The sequence below is a fragment of the Cibotium barometz genome, chromosome 55 (assembly GCF_041138505.1).
Source record: "Cibotium barometz isolate CiBa-2024 chromosome 55, ASM4113850v1, whole genome shotgun sequence".
Lineage (NCBI taxonomy): Eukaryota > Viridiplantae > Streptophyta > Polypodiopsida > Cyatheales > Cibotiaceae > Cibotium > Cibotium barometz.
This window is the reverse complement of record NC_141100.1, coordinates 2,875,122-2,892,934: the sequence shown is the minus strand read 5'-3', so window position 1 is coordinate 2,892,934 and position 17,813 is coordinate 2,875,122. Positions and strand designations below refer to the sequence as shown.

The 17,813-nt window shown below is 46.2% G+C and overlaps 1 protein-coding gene across 3 annotated transcripts in view; it reads left to right on the top strand.

Moving 5' to 3' along the window:
- LOC147607256 (transcription factor LRL3-like) overlaps positions 1-16,692 on the top strand; it is a 77,318-nt gene extending 60,626 nt beyond the window's left edge. For all 3 annotated transcript variants that reach the window (XM_086790874.1, XM_086790877.1, XM_086790875.1), the window contains 3 exons: positions 15,570-15,635; positions 15,787-15,855; positions 15,981-16,692. In XM_086790874.1, the coding sequence (XP_086647000.1) occupies positions 15,570-15,635; positions 15,787-15,855; positions 15,981-16,316 (471 nt within the window). In that variant the 3' untranslated portion in view covers positions 16,317-16,692. The remainder of the gene's footprint in view (positions 1-15,569; positions 15,636-15,786; positions 15,856-15,980) is intronic.
- Positions 16,693-17,813: the final 1,121 nt, after the last annotated feature.

Genomic DNA, 17,813 nt, shown 5'->3' with positions numbered 1-17,813 from the left:
AGTGTAGCGTTTATGACTAAGGGACCGTCCTTGCACAAATACGAGGAGTGCATCTAGGGTGATAAGTTTAGGGACTCCTCTCTAGATCAAAATGGCCATGTCCAAATCTTCTCCCTCGTGCATAACTTGAGAATCTAATTGTCTAGCCTACCTATACCAGGGATCCCCAAGTGATGTAGCAAGATTCTCTCATCCTACCAATCAAGTGTACACTACCAGTCTACCTCGCCAGATTTTTTAGGTCTCTCAACAACCCCATATGGAATACTGAGTGGACACGAAAGTTGCGAAGTATTGCGAGCATTTGGGATTTCGTAAAACAGGGTTTCTATTTTTTTTAGCATTTGGAATTTTTTTTTTCAAGGAAAAAAAATTTTGGGAAAAAAAACTCGTACCGTACGGTATCGTGCCATACCAACCCATTCGTACCGGTACGAGAAACAACTATGTGTACACGGCTGGAGAAGCACCAATAATGACCGATCTCGAGCCTATGCACTCTTCCCAATGGAATGAGGGAAGGCTGCAAATCTGAGGTTGAGGTATGGTCTGTTTGGGATTGTTCTACGCTATGTATGAATGCTGAAAATGAATGTATGCATGCGTGTTACCTTCACCCAAAGGGCTGTAGCAAAACGCTGATGTTATGCAATGCTGAAAAACTGCTTAAAGGCTGAAAACGCAAGGATGATGAAGTCTGTATGCTGGCCGGCTGCTGGGTATGCTGAAAAACGCAAGGATGATGAAGCTTTGATGCTGGTCGACTGCTGTGTATGCTGCGTTTTGGTTGTATGCTCTTAGATGCTCAAGCGTTGATGCTCCAGTAGGCTGATGGCTGAGTCGCTTGATGATGGCTGATGGAATGGTGCAAATGAATGCTATTTATACTATCCATGGGCTGGTCGGTTGGATCCCTAGAGCTACACGACTTGTTTATGCTCAATAATGGCATTTAAATGTTGAAATAATGTTGTAAAATATGAAAAAATGACAGATAAATGCTAATAAATATCCTAAAAATACCAGGCGCTATTTCAAGGCTTCTGCAATGGTCTATGTGCAATGGATGAATGATATGCAATATGCAGAATGCTTTGTAATGCAAACCCTAAGGTTTCTACTGACTCTACATACATGAATGATTGTCTCCAAGTGGGTTAAGGGACTTGACTGACTGATCGACTCACTATGGGTGAAAATGACCTACGTAGCTCATGCTTGACATATTCTAGACTGAGGATTACAATGGGTCACGACGTATGACAAATATCATCCTAAAGGGTACTAATTCTGTACAATGTTGCACTGATGATGATGAGCCATCTTGTCACCACGCACTACGGTGCAGAGTGCATGTGACAGCTCCGTACTTTACAAGAGAACAAACTTTCAGCTCCACTTGGTAGGAGGACTAGGGCTGGTTTACGTAATGCAAGAGAACACGTAGATGTTGCTTGCATGAGTACACTTTGTGATGCAGATGAGCTAGATTCATTTGAAGAGGCTCATGAGGATGAGCATTGGATGCAAGCCATGCAAAATGAGATGTACTCTATCCATAAAAACAGCACATTGGATTTGGTAGACTTGCCTGCTGGCAAGAAGCCCATTGGCACAAAGTGGGTTTACAAGTTGAAAAGAAAGTCTGATGGTACCATTGATAGGTACAAGGCCAGGCTAGTGGCCAAAGGATATGCCGAGCAAAAGGGTATTGATTATGATGAAACTTTCGCACCTACTTAACATATGGCCACGATTAGATGTGTTGTTGCATTGGCTACCCATCATGGATGGAATGTGCATCAATTGGACATAAAATCAGCTTTTCTCAATGGGGATTTGCAAGAACTGTATGTAAATCAGCCCATTGGTTTTGTGATGCATGGTCATGAAAACAAAGTATGTAAGCTTCAAAAAGCACTTAATGGTCTCAAACAAGTTCCCCAAGCTTGGTATGAGAAGATACATACTTATTTGACCACGCAGGGATTTCACAATAGTCCAACAGAGAGCACCCTCTATGTGAAAGAGGATCATGGCACTTTGATTATGCTCATTCTTTATGTGGATGACATGTTGCTAACTGGGAATGATATGGATACAATTTCAGCATTCAAAGCTGAATTGCAAACGTTATTTGAGATGATAGATTTGGGATTGTTGCATTATTATTTGGGCATACAACTTGTGTAGATAGATGTTGGGATTTATATACACCAATCAAAGTACATTCAAAAACTGTTGCACAAATTTGGGTTTCAAGCTTGTAAGCCCATCTTTACTTCGATGGAGCCAAGGCTGAAATTGAGCATGTATGATGTTGGAGAGCCTTTTGATATGAGTATTTACAGCCAAGCATTGGGCTGTCTCATATTCCTATTCCACATGCCTAGATATTCAGTTTGGGGTTTCCTAGTGTAGCAAATTTATGCACAGCCCAGGTACAAAGCATTGGCAAGCAGTGATGTGGATCTTCCGCTATCTTCAGGGCTCCCTGGATCTTGCGTTGGTATATCCGGGGGGGGGGGGGGGGGGGGAGGGGGGTGTGGGCTTGTAGTTACATGCTTATAGTGATTCCGACTTGGTTGGTGACTATGATACATGGCAATTCACCAGTGGGAATTGTTTCTTTTTGGGACATTCATGCATATCATGGCTGAGTAAAAAGTAGCCCATTGTTGCCACATCTACATTTGAGGCTGAGTACAGGGCAGCCTTTAAAGCCACAGTAGATTGTGTATGGCTGAGGAGATTGATGACTGATCTTCGTGAGTGTCAGCAGACAACCACCGCCATACTCACTGACTGTCAGAGTGCTATAGCCATAGCACGAAACCCAATGTTTCATGCACACACTAAGCACATAGAGATTCATTATCACTATGTTGAGGAGAGAATTCATGCAGGGGAGATCTCATTATCTTACTGCTCTACACACGACACTGTTTACGAAGGTGTTGCCTCGAGAGAAGTTTGAAGCAGTCGGACAGTGTGGTCCGACACGCACACACATGTAGAGAAGTACACAAACTCACTCCTGAAGGAGGAGACTGTAGATGGAGTGAAAGAAGATTACGTAGTTAAAGCGGATGCAACAGGACTGCACTATTATCTGTAAGACAAGACTTCAAGAGAACTACTGTACATTACTCTATGAGAATACACTAGAGTGTGAGAATCTACTTCTTTCCAACTAACTCTGTCGAAGTCTGCACAGGTCGCGTATACATCCGCGCCTATCGGTTACATCCAAAGATCCGAATGGATTGATGATTACAAATGTACAAGGTAGTGGGCATATGGGCGGATGCCAAAAGGTGGCATTATGAAGTCACAACCATGGAGTCATTATGGACTGGTAAGGCGAGCGCCTTTTTGTACAAGCGCTTGCATGTGCCTCGAGTCTCATCAGGTGGTAGATCCAAAGGAGCAGACCCTCTGTCTGTGTCCAAAAGTCCTCCTGATCACCTTGTGAGGCAGATGAAGTACATGTAGAACCTGATCTCCACTGAATAATCTGTGGGAAAGAAGATGGAGAAATGCCCCTTTGAGAGGGCTCTAGTGCTATCTTTATGGAGTCTGGACAACTCAAGCTCAATCTGGGTTCTAACTTCTAAGCCAGGCACTCTAAAGCATATCAAAAAACCAGGTTTCTCCTTACCATCCAGATCATCTTGTGAGGCAGATGAAGTACACGTAGTGAAAGAGTGCACAGAGCGGAAGCAAATAAGCACTAGAGTGTGCTGTGTAGAGAGTGTTAGAGAGAGAGAGAGAGAGAGAGATATGGAGCAACTATGCTCCATATTTATAGGTGGAAAAATGAGAGGCCAACCCACCTATTTATAGGTAGGAAGGACTGGCCGACTGGACATGCTACAATTGGCCGATTGGGCAGATAAAGTTGGCCGACTGGAAAAATGCATCCAGGCTGGGAAAAATCCCCAAAAAAATGTAAATAAGGGGTGGCCAGCCCACAATCAAGGGCCATGCAAAAGGGACCAAAAGAACACCAAACATGGGTAGAAACTGGGGATGATAACACCCCCTCTTAGCACCAGATGCTGAACAAACTCTGAGAAGCCGAAGATGAGGAGCCAAGGAAGCCTGAGAAACCGGCTTGGTGAACAAATTTGCAGCATTCTCCGCTGAGGGACAATATACCAAACGCAAATCTCCAGCAAGAACCTGTTCACGAACATAGTGATACTATATCTCAATGTGTTTCGTACGAGCATGAAACACATGGTTCTTGGGGATGGCGATGTAGCTCTGATTGTCACACCAAAGAAGAGTAGATCTGGTAGGAGGACAGCCAAGCTCCTTCAATAATCTCCGCAACCAAATCGCCTTACATGCAGCATAACAAACCGCACGACACTGCGCCTCTGTAGAGGAAAGTGCCGCAGTAGGTTGCTTTTTACTGCTCCATGAAATGGCTCTAGACGCAAGTGAAAAAACACAACTCGTGGTCGAACGCCGAGTATCTGGATCTCCAGCCCAAATCTGAATCTGACCATCCAAGAAGAGTGCATCCTTGGCCATAGAAGATGCCAAAGTCCAGAGTGCGATGCAAGTACTGAAGAACTGTGAGAGCACACCGCCAATGCTGTTGACGGGGTTTGGGTGAGAAAGAACTCAATAAAGTGATTGTGAAACACACGTCCAATCGGGAGTAGGTCAACCAAACCAAACAGTCGACGAGAACCCGATACTGTCCCTGATCAAGTAGAGAAAGCTTCTCACTGGTATCCATAGGAGAAGATACTAGTTTGCATCCAGTCATCGGAAATTTGTCAAGAATCTCCCGTGTGTACTTGTGCTGAGAGAAAAAATGCCCTTCGGGGTTTGCCAAATCTCAAAGCCGAGAAAATAATGCAAAAGGCCAAGATCCGTCATCTCAAAGTCTGTCTCCAAAGCATCCATGACCGAATGGATCAGCACAGAATAAGAACCTGTAAAGATGAGGTCATCAACATAGACCACAATGATAACAATCAACCCCCTCTCAAGGAGGATATAAAGGTTCGAATCTGCATGAGAACGGTGCAGGCTGAGCTTCTAAAAGAACTCATCAATCCATTGGTACCAAGCCTGCGGAACCCGCTTCAGACCATATAAAGCTTTCTTTAGCCGGTACTCTTGACCCGGTTTGCCTGGAACAACAAATCCCGGCGGCTGATCAACATAAACCTCCTGTGTAAGCTCTCCATTCAGGAAAGCCGACTTGACGTTCGTCTGGAGTACGGGCCATCTATGATGTCCTGCAAGAGCAAGAACGGTGCGAATGGTAGTCATCCGGACCGTTGGAGTGAAGGTCTCATCAAAGTCGACTCTAAGGCGCTGAGCATAACCCTTGGCAACCAATCTCGCCTTGTGCTTGTCCAAGCTGCCATCAGCTCGGAACTTCGAAAATCTAGCGCACACCAATCACCTTATGCTGCAGGGGCCTAGGCACCAAAATCCAAGTGCCATTCCGTTCAATAGCATCCAGCTCTGCCTGCATAGCATGACGCCAAGGCTCATGTGAAAGAGCCTCGTCCACAGAAGTGGGATCAGAAGGACCATGAATAATAGAGGACATAAGAGCATAGGTAACAAACATGTTCCCCTCATGAATTTGTTTCCCTGTAACTCTGGAAGATCGCCTGAGAGAACCAGGCGGAGGAGCAGAAGGAAGCTCACGTAACCCAGAATCACGAACTGTCTGAAAATATCTGCTTGAACTCGTTGGAGGAGGAGCAGAGTCATCATCATCTCACAGCTAGAGGTGTAACAGAAGTAGAGGGAGGAGGAGGGGGAGGTGGAGGCGGGGGCGGAAGAAGCTCACCACTCCCCTCTGAAGATGTAGAAGTCTCGTCGAACACCACATCACGGCTCACAACAACTTTGCCGGCCTGAGGATCATAAAGACGATATGCCTTGGACCTAGTGCTGTATCCGAGAAAAGTCATGCGCTGAGACTTCGAGTCCAACTTGGGGCGATGCTCCCTTGGCACATGAACATACGCCGAGCAACCAAATATCTAGAAATGAACAACAGAGGGCTTTTCACCATGGAAAGCCTCATATGGAGTTTTATCTGGAAGAGCAGCAGCAGGAGACCCGTTCTGAATATAGACAGCAGTAGATACCGCCTCAGTCCAGAAACGTCGAGGTAATGAAGAATGCTCAAGCATAGCACGGGCCATCTCCATAATGGTCCTATTCTTCGTCTTTGCAACTCCATTATGTGATGGAGTATGTGCTGTAGTAAGTTGTCTTCGAATGCCATGGGTTCTGCAATATTGCTGAAACTCCTGGGATGTAAACTCACCCTCTCTGTTGGTCCTGAGAGCCTTGACCGAGGAACCGGTCTCTTTTTACACCTCAACTCTCCAATCACAAAAGTGCTGAAAAGCCTCATCCTTGGTCTTCAGAAAGAAAACCCAAGTATATCTGGGGAAGTCATCCATCATCACGAGCATGTACAACGCCTTACTCAAAGATGCGGTACTCATAGGACAACATAAGTCTGCATGAACAAGAGCAAGTGATGTCGAAGATCTGTGTGTTGCCTCCTTCGGAAAGGGGGCTCGGTGTTGCTTCCCTTGTAAACAAGAGGAACAAGCAGAAGATGGAGCCTTGATGGTCGGTAAACCCTCAACCAACCCATCCTTCGAAGCTCGTTGTAGAAGCTGATAGCTCAAATGGCCAAATCGAGCATGCCAAAGAGCAGTAGAAGAACCAGAAGAAAGCAGAGCGGTCAACTTGTACAGACCACTATCTTGGACTCCCTGAGCCAAGATGCTACTAGTCTCCTTATCACGAATGGTAATCTCATAACGAGAGAAGATCACCTCCGCACCCTGAGTTGTAAGAGCACTTACTAACAAAAGGTTAAATGCGAAATCTGGAATGTACGGAAGAAGAATCACCCAAAGTGATCTCGCCTGACCTGGCAGTGCAGTCCTCAAACCAATCTCGATGGGGTGTCATGTGAGCAGTAGCACCGCTATCCACAATCCACGACCGCGACTGAGAAGTCACAAGAGGAAGTATACGACAAGTTTCTACTAATAGAAGAATACCATCATCCTTTTTGGTCTGAGACACCGCTGTAGAGGAAGAGTTCTTTGCTTCTTTTTCTTCTTGTGACATTGTGGCGATTTATGACCCTCCTTGCCACAATAATGACACTCAATGTCCTTGTTTTTAGAAGATTTTCTTTTGTCTTTATCCTTGTCGTTATCCTTGGAGTTCTTGTCAGAACCCCCTTTCCCTTTCTTTTGTTGATTCTTACCTTTATCTCGTGCAGCCAAAGCTCCATCAGAACCACCAGAGGTGCCAGTCCGCTCTTCAAAGCGAGACTCAATCTGCATAATGGAGGGGAGAACTTCCTCCCAAGTAACTGGAACAGAACGAGGAGAAGAAACAAGAGACCGAAAATAAGCATCAAACCTCTCTGGAAGCTTGGAGAGAAGCCGAATAGCCATATCCTCTGTAGAGATATCCTTGCCACGAATAGCAAGCTCGTCCCGGAGATCTTTCATCTTTGAGATGAAAGCAGATAAAGATGGAAAGGCAGAAACTGATAAGTTCATAAGCAGCTTTTCCAATGCCAAAATCCGACCCGGAGACTTAATCTCGAGAGATCTGCAAATGCCTTTCAAACTTCACGTGTAGCATCTGCTGTACGCACATGAGAGAACAGAATCGTGACAGTTCAACATCAAAAAGGAGAAAACACAACGATCATTCGCCTGCCAAATATCAATCTGTGCTTGAGTCACACCACTAGTGGGAAGGAAGGGTGGGAGGGGTGGCATTGGCAAGTGTAACAAGCCAATCCCAGAGATCCACGCCACGCAAGGTTGATTTCACCTTCACCTTCCACAAAGTGTAGTTGGAACCATCCAACTTTGCAGACTCAGAGAACATATGAAGTGTAGTCGGGGCAGCCATCACAAAAGCTTGGGCTCAATCTCAGAAATATGCACAATCTTGAAAGGAGTGTCCACCACAGGTACCAAGGGTGCCACCAAAGCTCGAACCACCACAATACCCCCTCTGCAAAAGGGAATGTCCATTGGAGAGGAAAACACAGCCAAAGAGGGGGTATTGTGGTGGTTCCAAACTCCAAGTAGAAGAAAAACAGGCCGCCTAGTTCCAAACTCCAAGTAGAAGAAAAACGCTGATGAGAAATTACCTTCTGGCTGTAAGCGATGAAGCCAAAGTGAAGGGAAAGCAATCAGCAACAGCTGTCCAGAAAATGCAGCAACCAGAGGGCTGCAAATCTGAGAAAAACGCAGAGGTAAAGGGGCTGTAGATAGGGCTGAATCTGGGGCAGCAGAGGGAATCGCTGAACCGGGAGAGATGATACCATGAAAGAGTGCATAGAACGGAAGCAAATAAGCAATAGAGCATGCTGAGTAGAGAGTGCAAGAGAGAGAGAGAGATATGGAGCAACTATGCTGAATATACTGAAGTGATACAGTCCCAAGCAAGAAACAGAAACAGTCTCATAAGTGAGGGAGCAAAAGAAAGACTAGGCAAGATGGAAAAGTGAGAGGCCAGCCCACCTATTTATAGGTAGTAAGGGCTGGTCGACTGGACATGCAACAACTGGCCGACTCGGCATGATAAAGCTGGCCGACTAGAAAAATGCATTGAAACCGATCCCGTCAAGTGGGAATAGACTCTGTTGGACACCCACACGCGTAATAGCACAACTTAATATCACAATTTGAAATGGACAACTTAATAACAACTGGAATTTGAAATGAAATGAAATGAAATAGATGGACACCAGCACTGGGGCCGGAACGGTCAGAATCCCCCTCAATATATGATATATTTATTGGGAGTATTTAACAAATACAATGCTCCATGGGTTCAAAGAACCAGATGATGTCCATGTACAAATGAATACAGTACCAAACAAAAAGGCTCGAAGTAGATGTTCGAAGCAGAGCGACCACTTGAGTGGTCCAGTCTCTACGGTCCTGTGCCTTCACTGGACTCCGCGGAGAGTGCTCCATTGGTGTTCCAGGACCATGCACAAACAGGCGCTCCCGTACTAACGCCTGGCTCTCCCGATCTTAGCACCTTTGGACCGCGGTTCTCCAAAAGCTTGGACTACCCGGCACCGAACGGGTGTTAGCCGTAGAGAGAATCCCTTATCAGATTTACCACAAAGTTCTTTACTTAAATCTGAAATTCACTTACTTGTAGCTTGCAGATGGAAGACCAATACCCGGATGTGTCTGTTTGTGTGCAGCTACTAGTGGAGGACACCAAGACACAGCAGCCTGTCGAAGAGGAGGAGGAGGAGCTGCCTGTGTTGAAGATGTAGCCACTTGAAGAAGGGAGATGCTGCCTATGGAAAGGAGGCACAACCACCTGCTGTGCAGGACACAACCGCCTTCTTGTGGAGGAGGAGGCGTAGCTTGTCTTGCTGCAGCCGCCTGGTGAAGAAAACAAAAGCCTGTATGGGAGGAGAGGCATGCGCAGTCGCCAGCTGTGGACAGGTGCAGCCGCCTATGGCTGCAAGTGGATGAGTGGTGAAGTCGCCTGAAATAGATGGAGCAGGAGCCGCCTGTATGCAGGGCACAGCTGCCACCAGTATGCAGAGCACAGCAGCCTTGTTGGTGATGGAGTGCACAGTTGACAGCTGCCTGTTGGAGCTGGAGTGCAGCTTGCTGGTGGTGGATACACAGTCGGCTGCTGTGGTAGGCAGCGCAGTTTGGCTGCTTGTCAGGAGGTGCACACACACACAGCCGCTTGGCTGGTGAGAGGAGAGGAGGCGCCTAGTTGACTGCAGTAGACAGGCGTAGTCTGCTGGACAGAGGGGGCGTGCGTAGTCTGCTGGAGATGGCAGTCGCCTGTTGGAAAACAAGCGCAAGAGATGATCGCCGTCTAGATGGTGGAAACGATCGCCGATTACTCCTCCACGAAGGGTGGTCGCCTTTTTTTATGGGTGTTGGAGGGGAGTAAACAATTAGAGCTGGCTGGCTCCCCATGTTTGCATGTGGGCGGCCAGCTCCAAGGTGGTGTGGGTAGGTGACCATGCACCCACCCCCACACACACACAAGTTAACTGTGGCTCCCCACCTTGGCCCCTAAGTGGGTGCCCACTTTTAAGTGAATGTGAACATACAAGCTTATAAAATGAAAGGTTAGAGAATTAACTATTAAACCAACATGTGCAATACACTTACCACCTGTTCACATGCAACAAAACTCGTCAGAAGACAGAGCAAACTTCACGACTCAGTGGCAGGCGTCCCCGCTCAGTAAGTGACACGTCAAGCAGGCAAACACAAAAATACAAGTCATGCGAAAACAGTTTCAAACATGCAAAACATGAGTGCATGTGCAAATAGTATCATGGACATATCTCCCGTTCATGGAACGAGTACAAAATATCTGTCGGGCACAAAAATATCACGACATAAAACATAAATCTTGGTCTTCCTATGGAGTGACAGTCCCATAGGTAAAACAAAGTTCCAAGCACGAGCCTCCCTATGGAGTGACAGTCCCATAGGTAAGACACGGCACAAATACTGGCTCTTCCATGGCGTGACAATCCCATGGATAGAACACAGTCCAGGACATACACGGGTGGCACCAGTCTGGCTCCCGTCCATGTCAAGCAAAAATACTGGCCTCTTCACATGAGACACCGGCCTGGCCTCAAGTGAACGAGACACAAAAACTGGAGATGGACCAAATGGTCGGCCAATTGGTGACATCCCCCTTGGCTTCTAAAGAGTTGTCCTCAACTGAAAAGCCTCAAGATATGACTGCAACAACTGGGGGTAGTCAACAAAATAGTCCTCATTTACCCACTTTGCATCAATAGGCAAATAATTTTTAAACTTCACAAGGTATCTCCTGGAAAGCTTTCCTGCAAGTAGCCTTCTCTCCTTGTGAAAGTCAATCTGCTCTGGGTGACATAACACTGGAACAAATCCAATACGGCTGAATTTGCAGCCTCACTGTGACCATCAGTTGGCAGGTGATAGGCTGATAGCAATGTTTTCCCATGCTGCGAGGGAATAGGCAATAGCTGTAGCAAACGTGGAGGCTTCTGCCTATCAAATTTCATCTTCCCTCTTTGCCAGCATGATCAACACTACCCTGCATAACGGGAACTGCATGCATATCAAGCTTAGACTGCTTGTCCTCTTGCATCTTGCTTACGTTTGGGGCATTGCCGAAACATATGCTCTTTGCTTCCACATGCAAAACATTTTCCGTCTTTTGCATATTGCTCCCTTTGCTCAGGAGTCAAGCCAAACCTGTTCTTCTTGAACTTTCTGGCATGAGGCTCATGGTCCTCTCTTTTTCTTTTCCCCTTATCCAACGGGGCAGCCCTATCTGCATGGGCTCCATGGGCCATCATGGAAGTTTCATGAAGCACGGTGGCATGTGCTCCACGAACCTGAGAATCAGATGCATGTGACTTTCCTGCATAAGGCAATGTCTCTTCATGAGACAACTCAGTAGAGGCAAAGCTCTTTTAGTGGCAGACCTGTCATCCCTACCAGAGGATACATGTCTTGAATGCATGTGACCTTCATGCCCTCCATGAGCACTAGCATACATATACCTGTCAGGCTTTGTGTCTTGTGGAGAAGATGCATGTCGAGAGGTGACTGTCACCTCTTCCTTTTGCATAAAAGACATCAACCTTTGAGATACGGGATCTCCATGCTTCAAGCGAGGTGGATTTGTGAATTTCAACTCTCCATCTTCCCCCTCTTTGATGTCACCTTTGCAAAGGAGGTAGGAAAGTGCCAACTCCCTTGGCTTCTTGCCCACTTCTCGTGCCATGGACTCAAAAGTCATGTTTACCATTGCATCAGGCTCTTCTTCTTGCATGACTGTCTTTCCTTAAGACAGTTGTCTCCTTGAATCACTATCATTCACCCTCTCAAGGGGTTTGTGCCTTCCCTGTAAAGCATCAGAACCACGCGAGGCACTTGATAGGCCTCTTGAATTAGGCACTTCCAAGGGGTTGCCTTGGCTGCCCATTGTGTTAAGTGTGCTAGAAGCGGGGTGTCCAATACACAGGTTCGTTTCCCCACTAAGAAGAGGGAAACAACCGTGCTCTGATACCAATGAAACCGATCCCGTCAAGTGGGAATAGACTCCGTTGGACACCCACACGCGTAATAGCACAACGTAATATCACAATTTGAAATGGACAACTTAATAACAACTGGAATTTGAAATGAAATGAAATGAAATGAAATGAAATAGATGGACACCAGCACTGGGGCCGGAACGGGCCGAATCCCCCCTCAATATATGATATATTTATTGGGAGTATTTAACAAATACAATGCTCCATGGGTTCAAAGAACCAGATGATGTCCATGTACAAATGAATACAGTACCAAACAAAAAGGCTCGAAGTAGATGTTCGAAGCAGAGCGACCACTTGAGTGGTCCAGTCTCTACGGTCCTGTGCCTTCACTGGACTCCGCGGAGAGTGCTCCATTGGTGTTCCAGGACCACGCACAAACAGGCGCTCCCGTACTAACGCTTGGCTCTCCCGATCTCAGCACCTTTGGACCGCGGTTCTCCAAAAGCTTGGACTACCCGGCACCGAACGGGTGTTAGCCGTAGAGAGAATCCCTTATCAGATTTACCACAAAGTTCTTTACTTAAATCTGAAATTCACTTACTTGTAGCTTGCAGATGGAAGACCAATACCCGGATGTGTCTGTTTGTGTGCAGCTACTAGTGGAGGACACCAAGACACAGCAGCCTGTCGAAGAGGAGGAGGAGGAGCTGCCTGTGTTGAAGATGTAGCCACTTGAAGAAGGGAGATGCTGCCTATGGAAAGGAGGCACAACCACCTGCTGTGCAGGACACAACCGCCTTCTTGTGGAGGAGGAGGCGTAGCTTGTCTTGCTGCAGCCGCCTGGTGAAGAAAACAAAAGCCTGTATGGGAGGAGAGGCATGCGCAGTCGCCAGCTGTGGACAGGTGCAGCCGCCTATGGCTGCAAGTGGATGAGTGGTGAAGTCGCCTGAAATAGATGGAGCAGGAGCCGCCTGTATGCAGGGCACAGCTGCCACCAGTATGTAGAGCACAGCAGCCTTGTTGGTGATGGAGTGCACAATTGACAGCCGCCTGTTGGAGCTGGAGCGCAGCTTGCTGGTGGTGGATACACAGTTGGCTGTTGTGGTAGGCAGCGCAGCCCGTTTGGCTGCTTGTCAGGAGGTGCACACACACACAGCCGCCTGGCTGGTGAGAGGAGAGGAGGCGCCTAGTCGACTGCAGTAGATAGGCGTAGTCTGCTGGACAGAGGGGCGTGCGTAGTCTGCTGGAGATGGTAGCCGCCTGCTGAAAAACAAGCGCAAGAGATGATCGCCGGCTAGATGGTGGAAACGATCGCCGGTTACTCCTCCACGAGGGTGGTCACCTTTTTTTATGGGTGTTGGAGGGGAGTACACAATTAGAGTTGGCTGGCTCCCCATGTTTGCATGTGGGCGGCCAGCTCCAAGGTGGTGTGGGTAGGTGACCATGCACCCACCCCCACACACACTCAAGTTAACTGTGGCTCCCCACCTTGGCCCCTGAGTGGGTGCCCACTTTTAAGTGAATGTGAACATACAAGCTTATAAAATGAAAGGATAGAGAATTAAGTATTAAACCAGCATGTGCAATACACTTACCACCTGTTCACATGCAACAAAACTCGTTAGAAGACAAAGCAAACTTCAGGACTCACTGGCAGGCGTCCCCGCTCAGTAAGTGACACGTCAAGCAGGCAAACACAAAAATACAAGTCATGCGAAAACAGTTTCAAACATGCAAAACATGAGTGCATGTGCAAATAGTATCATGGACATATCTCCCGTTCATGGAACAAGTACAAAATATCTGTCGGGCACAAAAATAGCACGACATAAAACATAAATCTTGGTCTTCCTATGGAGTGACAGTCCCATAGGTAAAACAAAGTTCCAGGCACGAGCCTCCCTATGGAGTGATAGTCCCATAGGTAAGACAGGGCACAAATACTGGCTCTTCCATGGCGTGACAATCCCATGGATAGAACACAGTCCAGGTCATACACGGGTGGCACCAGTCTGGCTCCCGTCCATACGACACCTTCCTGCTAACACACGGGTGGCACCAGTCTGGCTCCCGTCCATGTCAAGCAAAAATACTGGCCTCTTCACATGAGACACTGGGCTGGCCTCAAGTGAACGAGACAAAAAAACTGGAGATGGACCAAATGGTCGGCCAATTGGTGACATGCATCTAGTCTGGGAAAAATCCCAGAAAAATATGTAAAGGGGTGGCCAGCCCACAATCAAGGGCCATGCAAAAGGGACGAAAAGGACACCAAACATGGGCAGAAACTGGGGATGAATGTGCTAACACGTAGAACCTGATCTCCCTCATTGAAAAATTTGTGATGCAGAAATGCCCCTTTGAGAGGGCTCTAGTGCTGTCTTTATCAAAGTTAGAGGAGTCTGGACAAATCGAGCTCAATCTGGGCTCTAAGCCAGGCACTCTGAAGCATATCAAAAAACCAGGTATCTCGAGAGAAAAATCTCCATGTTGGGGATCTTGCTCCTCCAGTAATCCCACCCTGTGATGGAAGGAAAAGAGAAAGAACAAGTGCCCATATCTGAAGGTGAGGGGCCATAGTACTGTAAAGCTACCCAAAATTCAAATGCGTCGTGGCACCTGGATATTTCAGCTGGGATACCACTTGGATCAGGAACCAATGGCAAAAGGAGTGCTTGACTGGGGAACCCACTTCTATTGAGGAGCTGCCAAAAATGCCGTGCGGGAGCCTGCTGGATTGTGATGAAATTCTGGACCTTTGGGCTTGGGAAATGTGGTTGGGGAGTGGGGCCTAATGGTGCTCCAATGTGGGCTGTCTCTAGTGCAGAGAGGACATGATAAGAGAGCAATGTTTGCTGTGCTGGCTCATGGAGGGAGGGTACAATGGCTGTGTGGGGTGCCATGAGGTGTGGGGGTGCTGGATTGAGTGTGCTAGTGCCTCGTGGGGCACCAGTCAATCCTCCTGCATTTGCTCCCGGTGCGATGGGTGAGAATTGTTCCGCAGGTTCAATGAGTTCCCCTCTTGTGCTCGAACTGAGGTATGGAGTCGCCATTGAGGGTGCTGGCGCCTTGCTTGCCAAATGCCAGGCATCCTGTTGCTTGGACTCCTCAGCATGGTGATGCTCAGCTCAAACAATCTTGGAGAACATGTCTGAGCTCTCAAATTTCTCTCCAGGGAACCTTTTTTGCTTCCTCTAGTCTCTCAGCCCATGAGAATCTTTTGTAAGTGTTATTGTTCATTTTTCCCTTTTGTTTGGCATTTTTTTCCATTCTTGCAAGAAGTTTTTCTTGGCAAGTGGTATTATAGTCCGAGATAAGACACCTCTCATGCAAGCCTCTGGTGGGTGCGGGTTCTTTTCTGAAGGGCCCAGATTATTGCCTCAACCTCCATTGTTACGGGGTGGATTGAAATACTTTTCTCGCTGCTAGATCTCTGGTTTAAAAATTCTTGTCTTCTTGCAAAAGAATTTGAAAAAGTTGGATTCTTCTCTTGCAGACCGACAAAGCCTCAATGCTTGATGAGATAATAGAGTATGTGAAGTTCCTGCAGCTGCAAGTCAAGGTCAGGAAGTCATGTTTGGGGGCTTTTTGATTCTTAAGTAGCATGCTTTTTAGCTGCTAAGGTTTTTTATACCTCATTTTATTCGTTCTTAAATGCTTGCAAGCATAGCATAATGCTCTGTGTATTTATAATTGCATTTTGTAACAAACAGGTTTTGAGTATGAGTAGGCTGGGTGGAGCTGCTTCTGTTGCCCCTCTTCTTGCTGACCTTCCAGCTGAGGTGAATAACCTGCTTGCACTATAGGCTCATTTCCCTACAACATTTAGTTTTTAAAATGCATGTTAATGTATATACAGTTGTTCTATAGTATGCTGTATATTCACATTTTACTTTGATGCTTACAGGGGAGAAGCAGTCTGGCTGCTGCAGCACTTGGTCAGAATGCTGGTTTGCCTCAAGATGCAATGACGGCGGCTGAGCACGAAGTTGCAAGTTTAATGGAAGAGGACATGGGTACAGCTATGCTGTTTCTGCAAAGCAAGGGGCTGTGCCTTATGCCGATTTCGTTGGCAACAGCAATGTCTAGTACAAATGCAAGGCCAATGTCGGGCAGCCAAGTAGAGCAGGCTTTTTCCAGTGCTGAGCAGTTGCAGATGGGGTCAATTTCATCGTTTCTTGCACGTAGTAGTAATGATATGAATTCCAATTTGATGATGCCATCTACTACTGGGGGATCCTGATAGATTGTTATGAATGCAAGTACTGACTGTGCATTGGATTGAAGGGAGTTCATGCAAGCAACTTGGGTCGGGGTCATGAATGTTTCTGGATTAGTACCTTCACATCTAAAGATATGTTTGGGACCCATGTAGGAACCAACACAATGTTAATAGCATACCAAGGATCACCTCACTTACACTTTTGTTTTTCGAAAAGGACCGGGACAGTGTCCCTTATGGTTGGCTCTGTTGTGTAGCTAGTAATGTGAATATTTCTCCTAATGATTTGTTCTAGAAAAGGATGTAGAAGTACACAATCGTGCTCAAAGGGATTGTACATAGTAATAGCACTAAGGTGTGTTGCAAGTCACACTAAGAAAGTCTCAGCTTGTGCCTTATCTTCTTACAGTTTTATGTATCTTATGCTTTTGTTTTTCCAAGCACCACTGCGAAGGATTATCCATGCACACAACCTTTCGGTCAACGGACAGCTTGCGGGTCTGTCAGCGTTTTGCCATTCGTTGCCACTTGCCTTGAAGTCTTTGGTCACTCAGGCACTGTGCTGCGCATGGTTTCATCAATCACATGCTAACCTTGGCATGTTGTTGTGCCTTTCTTACACAGCAATCATGTACTTTCAGATAAGTGGATTTAGGTGTAGACAAACCCATGCCTCAGGAGTCAGCAACCACATCCCCTTATGTTGGCAAGACACACCTTGGCCTCAACCTGGTTGTGCATCAAAGGTGCTTTGTATTGTTACCTGCCAATACTCAGGATGACACACACTGTGATAGGTGAAGGATCAGTCATACAGCCTGTGATGAGTACTAGATAATACCCTCTTCAGACTTATCAACAATGCCATCTCAAAGATCCTTAGTTCCAGGCAAGGGTGTTCAGGTCCAAGTTTTCTTGGCAGTAGACATTAAGGGTAGTAATCATAAATTTTCCTGCATAGGAAATTTTTTCGTGCATTTTAAAAAATATCTATGGAGTCAAAACGCTCATAAGCTCGGCAGTTGGGAGCTATGAATTTCGAGAGATCGTAGAGAGAAATAATGTGTGTTTAAAAGTAGCCCATGCATTTTGAGCTATAAAAGTACCTTCAACCATAAAAATGGCCAAGGCTAATTTACAAAACAAAGAGTCATAATAGTGAAACATAGAAATGGTTGATGCTAATTTACATTAAAAAAAAAATTTAAGGCAAATTTCTTAAAACTACTTGAGCATATACATGATAGAATGCATTTGCATATGGTAAAACTTTTGAAAAAAATCACTTATATGGTGATTATATGACTCTTAAAAATACTAAAAATAGCATAGAAATGTTGTAATAGCCTTGTCTTTGAGGCTCCCTTTGATGGAAGGTACAAACCAATGGATTTATTTATATTGTATTAAAATTTATTTAAGGTGTTCTCAAAGTGGAATTGAAAAACCAAAAACTTTTTTTTTCCAGAAGTGCCTAAATGATATACATGGAAAATTATGTTTTGAAACTTCGTTGGT